At 47.9% G+C, this 17083-nt stretch overlaps 1 protein-coding gene across 3 annotated transcripts in view; it reads right to left on the minus strand.

Annotated features, from left to right (window-relative positions):
* Positions 1 to 17083, minus strand: part of SCN4A (sodium voltage-gated channel alpha subunit 4) — a 176736-nt gene that overhangs the window by 36322 nt on the left and 123331 nt on the right. For all 3 annotated transcript variants that reach the window (XM_030541361.1, XM_030541362.1, XM_030541363.1), the window contains exon 16: positions 10117 to 10545. In XM_030541361.1, coding sequence (XP_030397221.1) covers positions 10117 to 10545 — 429 coding nt within the window. The remainder of the gene's footprint in view (positions 1 to 10116; positions 10546 to 17083) is intronic.

Below are 17083 nucleotides of genomic sequence, written 5' to 3' on the forward strand. Positions count from 1 at the left end.
CTGTCTCTAGTTTTTAAAGTGGAACCAATCACTGTTATTCTAAAAGCAGCTTAACCAAATAATGATAACAACACTTCAGGTTGGGGAGTAGGGTATGAGTTGGAGACACAAGGGGTCAAATTTTCAAACATGCCGAAGTGACTTAAGAACCTAAAAGCTATTTTCAAATCAGTGGGAGTCAGGCGCCTAAATGGGACTCATTAAAAGTCAGTGGAACTCAGGTTCTTAAGTGCCGAAATCACTTTAGAAAATGGGTCTCAGGCTCCAAATCATGCAGATACTTTTGAAAATTTGACCTCAAGTCTTTGTCTTTACAGCCGCTTTAACTGTTCACGAATTAGCTGCGATTCAATGGGATTCTGACAGATTTGTTCACAGTTTGAGATGATTTGCCAAGTATTTTCTGTGATTGTCCATCAGGTGGTTGGTTGTTCACAGGCTATCCTGATATCCACAGTACAAAGGCCAGACTGTCATATCCTGATTTCCAATAGCTCAGACCTTGCTGGAGGAGACCGATTGAAATCAATGGGGCACAAGTGGCCACAGATGCTGTTCGATGTGAGAAAAGAGCACAGTCCATCCCCTAGTGCCTAGCTCTTTCGACTGGACACCTGCATGCAATGCTATGTGTAGAAGAGCTGTGTTAGGCATTTCTTGAGTCATTCCTTGTTTCTGTTCCTTGATTGGATGGCTTACTTTTAAACCAAGGCCCCAGGTGCCTTAGCAATACAATTCCAAAATGTGGTGCTTACATGTCTGCCACTAGGTGTCATCCTAACACAGTGGGAGAGCCCTGGACTTCGAATTAGGGCTTGTCTACACTGGAAATGCATAGCTACGTCTCCGGCGTGTGAAATCCGCACCACCCAGGGATGCAGATATGCTGAACTCACCCCCAGTTCTTCTGATGACCTGGCGACCGCCTCTCGGGAGGTGGCTGACGACAGTGATGGGAGAACCCTACTCCTTACAGTAGTGACTGTCTACACAACCATGATGCAGCTGTGCCACGGTAGTGTTTCAGGAGCAGCCTTTCAGAGTCACGGGTTAAAAAGGCCAGCCAGGACTCCCAGATCACCTAGTCCCTGCATAGCACAGGCCACCGACACCACCCAGTACCGACACACTGACCCCCAACAACCAAAATGAGCCCAAAGCATCCAGGGCCGGCTCCAGGCACCAGACGAGAAAGCGTGTGCCTGGGGAGGCACATTGTAAGGGGCAGCACTCTGGCCAATCTTGGGGCAGCACATTCCCGCTGCCCTGCCAGCGGGCAGGAACTAGTAATCCCCACCGCTCACCATGCCGCCGGGCTCCCCAGGACGTGCCACTCCCCACCGCCTGCACCGGCCTCTGCCTCTAGCACTGCTCTGAGCTCAGCCCGGCCGAGCCGCCTTTAAAGGAGTGGCTGAGCTAGCACCTCCTGCAGCCCCCGGGGGCTCTGCCTGCCCGGCTGGAAGAAGCACCCCAAGGCTGGAGGAGGGAGCCCTTCTTGCCCGGCTGCGAGCAGGCTGTAGCGCCCTGCAAGCCGCCTTGACCGCCCTCCACCCGCTCCCTGCAGATGCCTTTTTTTTTCTTTCTTCAGCAGTCCGGCAGGCAGTAGGAGGTTTTTTTGTTTTTGTTTTTTCGCTTGGGGTGGCAAAAAAGCTAGAGCCGGCCCTGAAAGCATCAGTCCTCAGGAGACTGGACTATGGCATGGCACAGGCAGAGACCAGGAGGCACTGAGGTGCACCAGTGCCCGAGGGCAGGGGAATGATGAAGAGAAATACACCTAGTGACCCGCCCCTCACACTGCAGGCGAAGGCAACACCCTCTGCCCCAAGCTCACTGCCAACCTAGCTGGGGGGAAATTCCTGCCCCACCTCACATACAGCACTCGTTAGACCCTGAGCTTGTGTGCTAGACTCACCGGCCAAGAACCTGAGAGAGAGAGAATGGCTCTGGCCTGCCCCCAGTACCGAGTCTGCAATGGCGCCAGTGGTGCCAGGCCCACACCTGCTCCACACCTCCCAACTCTGCAGCAGTGAACAGTCAAGGAGCAGGCTGCAAGTGAGAGACTCTGATATCTGGTCCTGGGGATCTCTTTGCACCCAGCTCCTGGCTGTGCCTACAGGATCAGCACCATGTGTAGTGCTGGCTGGAGAAACTTCACCGGAACGACAGTCCATGCAGGGCCGGTGCAAGGATATTTTGCCCCCTAGGCGAAACTTCCAGCCACTGGACCAGCAAGCGCCAAGACTGATCCAAGGGCTTGTCTACACAGCATGTTACAGCCCAGGGTGTGAATCTACAGCACACCAGTTTGCTATGCAGTGATGTCCCACGTGGATATTGCTACATGGCACTGAATGTTCCAGAAGCTGGAGCGGCTGCAGCAGTTGCCAGGGGATGTTACTGAGCAGCAATCTGGCGTGCTGTCGATTCAGTCCCTGGCTTGCTGCACTGTACCTTCCGGAGGAGCCAAGCCCCATGTGGGACGTGGCTAATGCTACAGAGAAGCAACAACTGCACACAAACAAATGATCACAGCGAAGGAACTGGACAGTGACTTGGAATGTGAGCTGAAATCAAACAAAACATTTTGCTCAACCTGAAGCAATTTTTTTCAGACATTTCAGAATTAACAGTGAACTGGAAAATCCATGATTCACCCGCCTGCACATCTCACAGCTCCGGCATAGCCAACGGAAGCCCTTCAGAGGCCTGGTATACAGGTGTGAAAATTAGATTGACCTAGCTATATTGCCCTGGGCTATGAAATGTGGTTAGGTTGACATTGGCATCCAATGAAGAGGGTTTTAGCCCACGAAAGCTTATGCTCAAATACATTTGTTAGTCTCTAAGGTGCCACAAGTACTCCTCGTTCTTTATAACCACCACTGTAGATGCAGCTAGATGGGCAGAAGAATTCTTCTGTCGACCTAGCTACTGCCTCTAGGAGAGGTGGATTACCAACCCCTCCTGTCAACATAGGAAGCAGCTGCACTGTGGCATGGCAGCGCTGCAGCAAGGTCTCTGTAGTGTAGCCATACCCTGAGTCTCCAGACTGCATATGTTGTAGCTGTTCACTCTCTTGACATAGGCAAACCCCTCTGTAACTCTGATCAGTCCAGTAGCTTTTCTCCCTGCACTACAGATATGTTGGCCCAAATTCAGTGCTCCATGAAAGCAGTCCTTGTTATGATCTGGCAGACTGATATAATTTCTAGGGCTATCAAGTGATTAAAAAAATTAATCATGATTAATCACACTGTTAAACAATAACAGAATACCATTTATTTCAATATTTTTGGATGTTTTCTACATTTTCAAATATATTGATTTCAGTTACAACACAGAATACAAAGTGTACAGTGTTCACTTTATATTTATTTTTATTAGAAATATTTGCACTGTAAAAAATAAAAGAAATAGTGTTCTTCAATTTACCCAATACAAGTTCTGTAGTGCAAGCACTTTATCATGAAAGTTGGACTTATAAATGTAGAATTATGAACAAAAAATAACTGTTCAAAAATAAAACAACATAAAACTTTTGAGCCTGTAAGTCCACTCAGCCCTATTTCTTGTTCAGCCAATCAAGTTTGTTTACATTTCCAGGAGATAATGCTGCCCACTTCTTGTTTACTATGTCACCTGAAAGTGAGAACAGGCATTCACATGGCACTTTTGTAGACGATGTCACAAGATATTCACGTGCCAGATGCGCTAAAGATTCATATGTGTCTTCATATTTCAACCATCATTCCAGAGGACATGCATCCATGCTGATGACGGGTTCTGCTTGATAACAATACAAAGCAGTGCAAACCAATGCATGTTCATTTTCATCATCTGAGTCAGATGCCACCAGCAAAGGCTTGATTTTCTTATTTGGTGGTTTCGGTTCTGTAGTTTCTGCATCAGAGTGTTGCTCGTTTAAGACTTCTGAAAGCATGCTCCACATCTCATCCCTCTCAGATTTTGGAAGGCACTTCAGATTCTTAAACTTTGGGTCAAGTGCTGTAGCTATCTTTAGAAATTTCACATTGGTACCTTCCTTGTGATTTGTCAAATCTGCCATGGAAGTGTTCTTAAAACGAACAACATGTCTTGGGTCATCATCCGAAGACTGCTATAAAATGAAATATATGGCAGAATACGGGTAAAACAGCAGGAGACATACAATTCTACCCCAAAGACTTGAGTCACAAATTTAATTAATGCATTATTTTTTTAACGAGCATCGTCAGCATGGAAGCATATCCTCTGGAATGGTGGTCGAAGCATAAAGGGGCATACGAATGTTTAGCATATTTGATACGTAAATATCTTGCAATGCTGGCTATAAAAGTGCCATGGAATGCCTGTTCTCACTTTCAAGTGACATTGTGAATAAGAAGCAGGCAGCATTATCTCCTATATATGTAAACAAATTCATTTGTCTTAGTGATTGGCTGAACAAGAAGTAGAACTGAGTGGACTTTTAGGCTCTAAAGTTTTACATTGTTTTGTTTTTGAGTGCAGTTATGTAACAAAAAAAATCTACATTTGTAAGTTGCACTTTCACGATAAGAAGATTGCACTACAGTACTTGTATGAGGTGAATCGAAAAGTATGATTTCTTTTGTTTATCATATTTACAGTGCAAATATTTGTAATCAGTAATAATAATATAAAGTGAGCACTGCACACATTGTAGTCCGTGTTTTAACTGAAATAAATATTTTTGAAAATGTAGAAAAACATCCAATAATATTTAATAAATTTCAATTGGTAGTCTATTGTTTAACAGTGTGATTAAAACTGCGATGAATTGTGATTAATTTTTTTAATTGCAATTAATTTTTTGAGTGAATTGCATGAGTTAACTGTGATTAATCAACAGCCCTAATAATTTCCCCTGGGCTTGTTTATTAGACTCATTTTCATGCAAGCTCAAATCTTATAGGGTTTTTTCCTTTCATGTCTCTCCATTGTTATATTACTGCAGCCCACGTGATTCCCAACGTCTTACTTGCTGTCAGTGCCTTCTAGGGCATTAGCCAGCAACACAGACATCAGAAACCTTGGGAGTTTTAGCTCTAAGATGCATTGTTTAATGATTACCCATGTTAAACTCCTTCCTCTTCATCTCAGGCCCCCGCTGACCCCATGCCATGGGAGCTGGGCTGCAGCTGATCCTTTCTAAGGTATTAACAGTGGATCCAATTTTAGTAGTGTCAGCAAATTTCACCACCTTCCCCCAAGTCATTTATAATCGAATTGGAAAGCTACAGCCCTGGCACTGACTCTGTGGCCGCCCACTGGTATCTGCTGATATCAACAATGACCTGATGTCCTTTTAACCAGGTAGTTTTTGGGTTTATATCCCTGAACTCCATAGCAGCAGGGGTTCTCTGTGTATTAGTTAAATCACACTGTTTACAGGGTGCCATAATCACAGCCTATAGGTATTAACATGAGGAACAAATATTTAATAACAGGCTCTTCAGTCTAGCAGAGTAAGGTCTAACATGATCTCATGGCTGAAAGTTGAGGCTAGACAGATTCAGACTGGACATACAGATTCAGACTGTATGTTTTTAACAGGGAGGGTAATTAACCACTGGAGCTATTTACCAAGGGTCATGGTGGATTCTCCATCACTGACAATATTTAAATCAAGATGGGGTGTTTTTACTAAAAGACCTGCTCTAGTTCAAACAACAGTTATTCCAGGGAAGTTCTCCAGCTGTGTCGTACAGGAGGCCAGATTGCGTAATCACAATGGCCCCTTCTATGAATTTCCATTTATAACCCATCTCCTTAGCAAGTCCCACTGGGCTGCAGTTCATAAGAGATCCAGAGTCTAACTTGGGGGATGGGGGTTCCTGGGTTTGTATGAGCCAGGAGCTCACACAGGAAAAAGGTTTGAAGTCTAAGAGGGTGTAAATGTCAAGGAGTCCAGGAGGAATTACCCAGCATGTGAAAGGGGCCCAGAAGGGATTAGGATGAGAAGTGATGGGGAAAGGAAAGAAGGGAACATGTGGATCATCCCCAAGGGGTGGAAGCCCCCAGTACTGCAACATTAAAAAGAAGCCGGCACCAAGCCAGGGGGAACTGACTGTGCCCTTGGTTCTCACAGCTCCTGTAGGAGCCATGCTGCCAGGGGCTCCATGCAGCCCCACATCGCAGAGGGATGAGTAGCACAAAGGGCTGGGGAGGGCAGGGCAAGAAATTGTTGGAGGCTGGATGAGCACTGAATGAGGCAGGGTCTAGTGGAAAAAACAGTCTGTGATCATGTAATTAACAAGTGTCTCATGGTGTCTTCGCACAAGAGAGATGAATGAAAGTAGCACAAGCAACCTTAATTCTGTCATTTACTAATTTCTGAGTGCTTGACATTGCAACCTGAATTGCATTTTTAACATAGGGTGTTAATGTTTTAATGTCATTTCCTACATTTTAAAAAAAGTAAATGGAATAAACAGAAATTCCACCATGCAGAACCAGGCTGTTGCCAGTACAAGTAGCCATCCAGCACTCAAGCTAATGGGCTGACTGGTAGCAGCAGGCGGCTTGCAGGGGGATGAGACACATGGTTTGTCAGTGGGTTTCACAACTACTGGCTGACACCAGAGGACTGTTGGGACTCAGGAATGTTAGGTTTGATTCCAGGTTCTGGAGAGGAGTGCGCTCTAGTAGTTACAGACCTTTCCACCCATGTTCCCTGCCCTTGCCTCCTCATCTGCTCCTATTCCTGCTTCTAGCCCCCACTCCTTATCCCTTTGCCTTAAAGAAAAGCTCCTTCTTCCTTCACCTCCATGATGCCGAGGCACCAGCTGGAGCAGTCACTTGAAGAGCACTGAGAGATGGTCTGCCTTCCTTCTCTCAGTTTTAGTGGATCAGCAGTTTCCAACAGCCTGGAGGATCAATTGCACATAAAGTCCTGCTAAGCCCCTGCAGCCCTAGAATGGAGCATGTTCAGTCACTTGGGGGTGGGGGGTGGCACATGTGCAGTTAGAGTGACCAGATGTCCCGATTTTAGTGCAGTCCATTCATACCAAGGAGGCGTGAGGGCTGGAACATGCTCATTGTGGACACAATATTTAGAAAATGTAGCTGCCAAACTCTAAGAAACCATTAGTGAACATGTGTTTACTGTATTTGCCAGGGGCTTATCATTTGGCTGATTTTCATTGGGATGGCAAAAGGCACCTCATTGACTTTAGGGCAACTCCCCTTACCAAATTTCAAGTCCTTGCTTCAAAGCACAGAGTCCCTGGACCTTCTCAATGGAACAGTTGTAAGGAATTTTTAACATGGAAAAACTAATGCATTAGTCCCTAATCTTATTCTTGGAAATGGCTGAACATTTTTTTGCTGAACTGTTCCAGAACAACTTCTCCTGAGGCATATGCCCAGCATGGAAAACTTTAGCCATTTTGGAGCAGTTAGAAGCAACTGAAAATAGGGTCTTCTTACGGAGCATGTCAGGCAACTTCAACTGTAGGTGGCACTACCAACTTCTCCTGTAATGAGAGTCATGTGGCCATATCCCAGTTCATTGCCTATCCTATGGACAACTTCTCCCTTGGTGTTTTAAGACTGAGAAAAGAAGAAATTATCCCTATGAACAGCAATTGGGGGAAAAAATAAGGCCAAAAGTTTTGAGTCTGGTGCTTAAGGTTAAGCACCTAAAGAAGTGGCCAGGTTCTCAGAGGAGGAGCCCCAGCAGTGGCCACTGACTCCAATGAGGCCAAGAGTGGAAGGTGGTGGGTAAAAGCTACAGTTAGTGAGCTCTCTTCCTTGTCACATCCCACGGAGCCATCCGGAGGCAGCATTGCCTTTGTGGTGAATGGAGTTAAGAGGTAGGTGGGTATGGCGGAGTGTGCCCCTAGAGAGGACAATAGCTGAGAGCTGTCATATCCCAGCAGTTCTCTGCTGCTGCTGCTGCTGTAGAGTGTGCAACCTCTATAGGACATTTTTTCCACCTGATTGTACCTAAAAAGGGGAACAACCTGCTAAACTGGCCCCATCCCAAACAGGATGTTGGGATAAACCTTCCTTCCACTCACCACTGTCTCTCATCCTTCCGACTTCTACTGCCGTGGGTTTGACCCAAGTACCAGTGGACTCCCAGTTGCAGATGCACTGGCATAAATAGACCATCTAATCAGACATGCAGAATACTGTTCCACTGTATTGCTATGTTCCTATGCTGCACAGTGCACTCATCCCTGCAGGATTTGGGATCATGCAACATTAGAGCCGTGGCTTTCATAGCTCAGCTCATTTTCCCACAGGGAGATGAAACAAACGAAAGAAGAAGGAGACAACAAGGGAGCAGACATTTCCATGTGGTTTTAATCCAGGACTTCAACCACTGCAGAGACATAAACTCTTTGCTCCCATCCCCACCCCAGACAGTAGAACCAGAGACAGCCAGCTGTTGCCATCACAAAGAATGTTCCTTTGGCCAGAAATGGCTCATACTCAGGGCTGCATAGCTCTGTCAGCTAGGGGTGAGATTTTTTGCTGATATCATTATGCTGGTAAAAATTCTCTTGTAGATGCAGTTATCCTGGGATAATGGTGCTCATACCAGGATAGCTTAGGACAGATCTATACTACAAGTTTTGGTGTCATAGCTATGTTGGTTAGGAGTGTGAAAAAATCACCCCCAACAGACAGGGCAAAACCCCACATTTAGATGCAATTTACCCCTACAAAGCAGAGTTGTTTGCCAGGGTAGTGCATGGCATTCAGGGGGAGAGGTTTAACTAGATCAGAAGACGAACTCCACAGTTAGAGCTCAACTGACAACACCGCTATCAAGCAGACTAGCCCCCACTCCAGTTCCTCAGCTTCCGTCAGTACCCTGGCTGGAGCACTTCTACACCAGTATCAAGGCTTCTACACTAGAGGTGGGGCTTTGCTGCTTTCTCTAGGCTGGTATAGTTAAAGCAGCAACATTTGTAAGTGTAGACGAGGCCATAGTTTCACATACCAAGTGACTTTTATAGAGAGAGTTTCAGCCAAATGGTGACTAGCCATTGTTGAGTATACCAGTGAGACAAACGTCCTGGCCAAATGCTCCTCTTCCATCTGCTTATCTGAGTGGAGGAGGGGGCCCAGTTGGGGTCTGAAGAGTGGGGGGAGTCAGGGCAGGTGCACAGATGTTTCACGCCCTAGGCAAAACTCCCACCTTGCACACAAACACCCCCGAGCCATGTGGCAGCTCTCTGCCCCCCCCGCCCTAAGTCAACCCCCTGCAGCAGATCCCCACCCCACCCTCCACCCTGAGGCACGCCCCCATAGCAGCTCCCCCACTCTGCCCTGAGGCGCCCCCCCGCGGCAGCTTCCCCCGGCCCGGGGAGCCGTGTGGCAGCTCCTCACCCCAGCTCACCTCTGCTCCACCTCCTTCCCTAGAACACCATCGCCGCTCCTCTTCTCCCACCTCCCAGGCTTGTGGCGCCAATCAGCTGTTTGGCGCCGCAAGCCTGGGAGGGAGAGAAGCAGAGCGGGGCGGCGTGCTCAGGGGAGGAGGCAGAGCAGAGGTGAACTGGGGCAGAGAGTGGTTCCCTTGCGTGCTGCACCCCCTCTTACTTGCTGCAGGCAGCCCTCCCTGCACCCCCCTGCCCCAGGTCCCTCCACCTAAATGCTGCTGACGACTGGGGCTGCCGAAGATCCGGCTGCCGCAGTCGCCACGAAGGACCCAAAATGCCGCCCCCCCAAATGCTAGTGCCGGTCGCCTAATGGGTTGCACCAGCCCTGGGAGGTGGTTTGGTTTGAAGTCTGCAGCATGATTCCTCCCTCCCCCACCTCACCATGGTTGCCACTTAATGCTCAAAATGCGGGAAGAGTAAAGAGTTGCCTGGGGCAACTGCAATGATTTAGCAAACCTTGTGCCTCTGCTCCTTTGTCTGCAGCACAGACCAATCGATTCCATTGACATCCCAGTTTGGGCTACTAAATCTGCATGCAATTCCCATCGGGCCTGTTACTGCAACCCCAGAAAACAATCCTGGGGCATGCAATGCAAATCCCACTCCAGTTCCCTCTCTGCCTTGAATGGGAGTGCTGGACAACAGGACAGGCCCATTACCATTTGTGAGGCTGGCTGACTAAAGCAAAGACTGATATGCCTACCTTGGTGTCGTCCGTTTCTGACTGAGTGCTTGTTTCTTCATCGTAGAGGTCGGACTCCTCAGAGGCAATTGGCACTTGGACTGTCAGGTTAGGGTTGTTAATGAAATTCATCTGGTCCAGCTCATCCACAAACAACTGCTCTTTCCCAGCTACTCCATCCATATATTCCAACTTGGAATCCTGGCCTGAATCCATGTGGTTTAGCACATAGTTGTCTTTCTTATTATCCTCTTGTTCCTCAGCTGGCTCTCTCTTCTCCTTCCACCGCAAGCGAAGTAGCATGAGGACAATTCTCTTTACAAAGTCAATTGCCCTGGTGATCCTGCCGATAGCAATCTGCAAATTGTTCATCTCGCCATCATCCTCAGAAGCTGCAAGGCTATCGGCGCTGAAGGAGCTCAGCAGCAAAGCTAAGAAAAGATTCAGGACCTGGAGGGAACAAAAGCAGACACCAGGTTTAGTGTCAGGCATGAGCACAGTCCTAGGATCTAGGTCAGGCGGGGATCTCAATATTTGCTATGGTGTGGACCACGCCTTACTAAGACAAAATCTCATATGGACACCACCCTCCCGTTTGTGACTGTGTGTACCTGACCCTCCCATCCGCAATTGCCTGTGACTCTGACAGCAATTGCTTCCCTCTGGAGGAGTCACAGTAGGAAAGTGCGGATCCATTTGTAAGGGAAGGTCTTCACTGCTTGGTTGACCCAAGTGATCAACACCCAGGTCTGAGCAGCTGGTGAGCCTTGCCCAGGAGTGAGCATCTCTGCTGCAAAGTGATGTGCCTTTCCTTGGCTGAAGCACCTTGGAGACTTTCCCATGCAGGTGTGCTCATTGTGGGAGAACTTGTCCGCCCTGGGAGACAGGGAGAATTGTGAGAAGATAGCGCACTGTTTTCCCCTGTGTCCTCGCTGCAAAGCAGGTGGGTTCCAGCTTGAGTTAAAGCAGAGCCCAGGTTAACTGCGCTGTGCAGATATAGCTTCAGTATCTTTAATGCAACATAGTGTGATGTTGCTTTTGTAAAAAGGTCTGTCACCCCATCGCCTTCTGGTGTTCTGTGCTGCTATTTCGTCTCCATCTCCATCTTTTCTGTGCCCAATATCCCCTGCCTGGTCTGTTCCCAGAGCTGGCCCACTAGGCTTGGTGCCCTTCTTCCCATATTCCCCGGACATGCTGCCCAGCTGCCTCATTCCTTCCTCCTCTGCTGGTGGCCCCCATTTCTCTTTCTCAGTTCCATCTGCCTTTCCAGCCCCACAGGCTCTTCTCTGCGGTGAAGAGCCTGGAGAGCTGTAGAAGCAACTGGAGATGAAGGGAGAAGAACCAGCACCATGTGACCAGACAGCTCTCCACAGACCACTGGCTCTATGTGTAACACCAACAGACCCCTGTCGTCATTGGGCGGGGTTGAATCTGAGACATCTGGAGTTTAGTGCATAAGCCTCTACAGCATGAGCTAAAAGGGAACTGCCTCTTAGCTAAGGCTGCAGAGCAAACTCATTAATCTCTCTAAGTGATCTTGGTGCCACCAGATGGGACAGAACACCACACCCAGGAGATGTGTGGGTTACCCTGGCACCGCACTTTGGCTCCCTCCTTAGCCAGCAGAAGTAACATAGGCCCTGAGTCAACCAGGCACCTAAGCATGTGTCTGACACTCAGCATGTGAGCGGTTCACTACTTTACTAGAACTATTCACAGAGTTATAGCAGGGTCATCAACTCTCCAGATTTTATTGTGATTCTCACGGTATTTGGTGTTTTTTTGTAAATCCCCAGCTCCTGGATTACGTGATTACATGGGAATCTTGGCTTTTATTTCAATGAAAGTGAGCTTCTAGCCCTCATAGCTACAGAGAAAAGCTTCAAAATGTGGCCCAGGTGCCTCCACTGAGCATTTTTCACCCCATCAATGAGGACTAACAACTTACTTTTCATTTTTTGTTTGCAATGTTGTTGTAGCTGTGTTGGCCCCAGGATATGAGAGAGACAAGTTGGGCAAGGCAATACCTTTTATTGGACCAGCTTCTGTTGGTGAAAGAGACAAGCTTTTGAGCTGCACAGAGCTCTTTGCTGTCTCATTCACCAACAGAAGTTGATCTAATTGAAGATATTACAGCATTCACCCTGTATCTCTTTTAATTTTTTGTAATACAAGGTGAGATTCTTGTGGACTCACGTGACTCCCGAAGCTGGAGCTTACAAAACCAAACCAATAGTGTGAGACTTGTGATAATTCAACTCGTGAGAGTTGGTAATCCTGCAGTGCTCAAGGACCGTCCTTGGTCATCCATGGGAGACTGAAAGTGTGAGAGTTTTCAAAACAGGCGAGTGTTGCATGAACCTTTTGGTGCAAAGAGGCTTTTCCTTGCACTGGGCACAGAACCATCCAGTTCATGCATTCATCTGTTTCTTTATGGATCTGCACAACTGTCAACCCCTAGCATTCCAAAGTCCGGAGTTAACCTGATGGGAGCACACTCCCTGACTTCCCACCATCCCTGTCTTGACTCATCACCTTGGGTGGAGCTTTGGGGGCAGAGGAGCTGTGCCCTAGGCCCTAATCTACTGGTGATTACTTCCCTCCTCACTGTGCAGTAGTGAAGAGCATGGGGCCCTGTGCACGAACCCTCTCATGGGATGTCCTGCCTCAGTCCCATAGTGCACTGGCTGCATTCCCACCATTATCTTTGCTCCAGAGGAGGCCCCATTGCACAAAGAGCTAATTGATCCAACCACAGCTTTTGCACCAGTATCGTGCATGGGGCCGAATCCAGCGACTCTGCCCCTCCCCAGAGAAAGGCCAGCCTCACTGCGCAATGGGAGCCGCTGGTACTTTACAGGGTACAGCAGCATCGCCCAGAATGTGAAATGCATTTGCTGTGAAAAACTGACCCCTCCAGTCCAGCCCCCACAGCTGTTGATATTTGTGCCTCCCGGTGCCAGGAGCACATTTGAGAAGGGAATTAGCTGCTATTCAAGGTCGCTGCTGTTTTCACATGGCTCATGCCATATGACTTAAACACAGTCTTTAAATAAATCCCTGGGACCACACCAGTTTAATACTCACGTTAAGTACCAATTACAGCTAATCATTTCTGTTGCCGTTGTCTCCGGAGTGTTTCGGCAGGAGTTGAGTCCCTTGTCACCCGAGTGACTTCCTCCCTTCCCCCCTTTATTAAAGCCAAAGGAAATGCCCAAAGTGTCATTACTAGTAAAGGGCAACCGGCCATGGCATTATCTGGGGGGAGGGCTCCATAAATATACATCACTGTAGCCAGTAACCATCACCTGGTTTATGCTCCAGGAAACTGCAACACAGTTCTGGTCTGGTTTCCCTACGCACAGAGGAGGCAAAGCAACTTGACCCAGTAGGGGGCATGGAAGCTGGCCCAGGCTGCTCCCCTTTATCTGGGACTCTGCAGAAGTGTCTGCGAGAGCTCTGTGGGCTGTTGTGGGCCTTAAGGGTGGAGCAGCCACACTCTGAGGTTTGGCGTCCCACAGGAAATCGGGTTGGTTGCTAGTGGGGCTTAGGGTGACCAGATGTCCCAATTTTATAGGGACAGTCCTGATTTTGGGGGCTTTTTCTTATATAGCCACCTATTACCCCCTCATCCTCATCCCAATTTTTTACACTTGCTATTTGGTCACTTTGTGGGGCTTCAGTGTGAGCACTCTGCAAGCCTGGGGTAGGGGCACCATGCCCCCTCTCCATGCAATAATAAGTCATAAACTCAGTGAAACAAAATTCAAGACTCAGGAAAATTCAGGAAAAACCATGAAATTGCAGCCCCTCCCCTGCCTCCAGCACTGCCCTCTGCAGCGTCAGCACCCAGGCCTGATGGCGCTTGTTATGCATCTCACACACTGTCTCGCACTGATCTGCCGACCAGCTCTGGGGCTGTGCCTGGCATGGAACCTGAGCTGCGACTTTCCATCCTGGAGGTGATCTCAGCCACACTGACAGAGCCCGGAGCTGCCCAACCCCACTGCCCTCTTATGCCAGGGCTGAATTTGGCCCCCACGGAGCTGAGGAGGCACCAGGATGGCAGGAACATGGCCACAAGGTGTCGTGATGCAGAAGGAGATGCAGTCAGCTCCTCTAGATAGTTCTCAAAGTGAATTCCAACAGGCTTACACAACCCTGAGAAGTAATAGAAGCAATTAGACAAGCCACTAGGATGCCTGCTGCTGCCACCTTGCTCCTTTGGAGGAGAGAACAGGACCCATGCAGCCAGAAAAATAACTTTCAAAGCCAGCGGGTAGACGGGGACCAAGGTTAGAAAGGATTTCACACTTCCTTGGAGCTTAGGGGTTACATGTGCAATTCAGGAATGGTATCAGGGCAGCGAGCAGCTCGGTCATCGAGGGAGGTAAACGGGGGAGGAGGAGATATAGCCTCTGGCTGCACGGCTCCCGTGTGGAAATCCAACAGAAGGGGGCACTGCAGAGAGGAGGAGAATGAAGGGAAATACAAGGCGTATTGGGGAGGTGTCAGGATTTGTCATGTGGCTGAGGGTGGGGAGGAGAGCAGGTGACATTTCTGTGCTAATCATTTTTTTTACCAAAAAATGCAATTTTAGGTCAAATTCAGTGACTAGTTTCAGCCAAAACAAAATGGAAAAACCTGTAAATGTCCAAACGAAACATTTCAACATGTCACTTCAGAAAGCCGTTTCGTTTCAGTGCTGACCTACATTTCGTTTAAAAAACATCGCAAACATTTCAAACCCTTTGAAAATTAAATGAAATGGTTCATTTGACCCCAGAGTAAACAGCCCGAAAACCAAAAATGTGTCATTTTGGTTTGATCCAGAATACTTTTTAAAAAGAACCATTTCAGTTCACCCAGTGAGTGAGAAAAGCTGGAACTCGCCCAGCTCAAGAGCGGAGGTTTCATTGCAGAACTGGCATGGAAGGACCTGCTCTTTGCAAAGGTATCTAGTGCCTCAGGGGGGATGGTGATGCTGTATGGAAAATGGGCGACCATTTATAATATTATCAATACCAAATTTCAATGACTCTTATATCAGATATGCCACATAAGGTAACCGTGGAAAAGGTATGATTTCCTAAACGTGATAAGCTTGTTTATATGTAAGAGAGCAGTATGATTGTTAAGAGCTCCAGTATGAAACTGGAGAAAAGCCTGTTGAGAATCTTTAGGTTAAGTTTAGAAGTGAGAGCAACAAGGGTGATGTTGTGGTGGGCATCTGCTATAGACCACCAGACCAGGAGGATGAGATAGATGAGGCTTTCTTTGAACAACTAACAGAAGTTTCCAGATCACAGGCCCTGGTTCTCCTGGGGGACTTCAATCACCCTGACATCTGCTAGGAGAGCAATACAGCGGTGCACAGATAATCCAGGAAGCTTTTGGAGAGTGTTGGGGACAACTTCCTGGTGCAAATGCTGGAGGAACCAACTAGGGGCTGTGCTCCTCTTGACCTGCTGCTCACAAACAGGAAAGAATTGGTAGGTGAAGTAGAAGTGGGTGGCAACCTGGGCAGCAGAGACCATGAGATGGTCGAGTTCAGGATCCTGACAAAAGGAAGAAAAGAAAGCAGCAGAATACGGACCCTGGACTTCAGAAAGCAGACTTTGGCTCCCCCAGGGATAGGGTGGCCAAACAGCACGTGTGAAAAATCGGGATAGGGATGAGGGGGTAATAGGAGCCTATATAAGAAAAAGACCCAAAAATCGAAATTGTCCCTATAAAATCGGGAAATCTGGTCACCCTACTCAGGGAACTGATGGGCAGGAACCCATGGGAGGCTAATATGAGGGGGAAAGGAGTCCAGGAGAGCTGGCTGTATTTTAAAGAAACCTTATTGAGGGAACAGGGACAAAGCATCCCGATGTGCAGAAAGAATAGCAAATATGGCAGGCGACCAGCTTGGCTTAACAGTGAAATCTTCGGTGAGCCAAAACACAAAAAGGAAGCTTACAAGAAGTGGAAACTTGGACACATGACTAGGGAGGAGTATAAAAATATTGCTCAGGCATGCAGAGGTGTAGCCAGGAAGGCCAAAGCACAACTGGAGTTACAGCTAGCAAGGGATGTGAAGGGTAACAAAAAGGGTTTCTACAGGTATATTAGCAACAAGAAGAAGGTCAAGGAAAGTGTGGGACTCTTACTGAATGGGGGAGGCAACCTAGTGACAGGTGATGTGGAAAAGCTGAAGTACTCAATGCTTTTTTTTGCCTCAGTCTTCACAGACAAGGTCAGCTCCCAGACTGCTGCGCTGGGCAGCACAGCATGGGGAGGAGGTGAGCAGCCCTCTGTGGAGAAAGAACAGGTTAAGGACTATTTAGAAAAGCTGGACATGCACAAGTCCATGGGTCCAAATCTAATGCATCCGAGGGTGCTGAGGGAGTTGGCTTATGTGATTGAAGAGTCATTCACCATTATCTTTGAAAACTCGTGGCAATTGGGGAGGTCCCGGATGATTGAAAAAAGCAAATATAGTGCCCATCCTTAAAAAATGGAAGGAGCAGAATCCAGGGAAATACAGACTGGTAAGCCTCACTTCAGTCCCTGGAAATATCATGAAGCAGGTCCTCAAGGAATCCATTTTGAAGCACTTGGAGGAGAGGAAGGTGATCAGGAACAGTCAGCATGGATTCACCAAGGACAAGTCATGCCTGACCAACCTGATTCCCTTCTATGATGAGATAACTGGCTCTGTGGATGATGGGAAAGCAGTGGATGTGTTATTTCTTGACTTTAGCAAAGCTTTTGATATGGTCTCCCACAGTATTCTTGCCAGCAAGTTAAAGAAGTATGGGCTGGATGAATGGACCATAAGGTGGATAGAAAGCTGGCTAGATCGTCGGGCTCGATGGGTAACGATCAATGGCTTCATGTCTAGTTGGCAGCTGGTATCAAGTGGAGTTCACCAAGGGTTGGTCCTGGGGCCGGTTTTGCTCAATATCTTCCATAATGATCCGGAGGATGGCGTGGACTGCAC

Source organism: Gopherus evgoodei, chromosome 23, assembly GCF_007399415.2.
Source record: "Gopherus evgoodei ecotype Sinaloan lineage chromosome 23, rGopEvg1_v1.p, whole genome shotgun sequence".
Classification (NCBI taxonomy): Eukaryota; Metazoa; Chordata; order Testudines; family Testudinidae; genus Gopherus; species Gopherus evgoodei.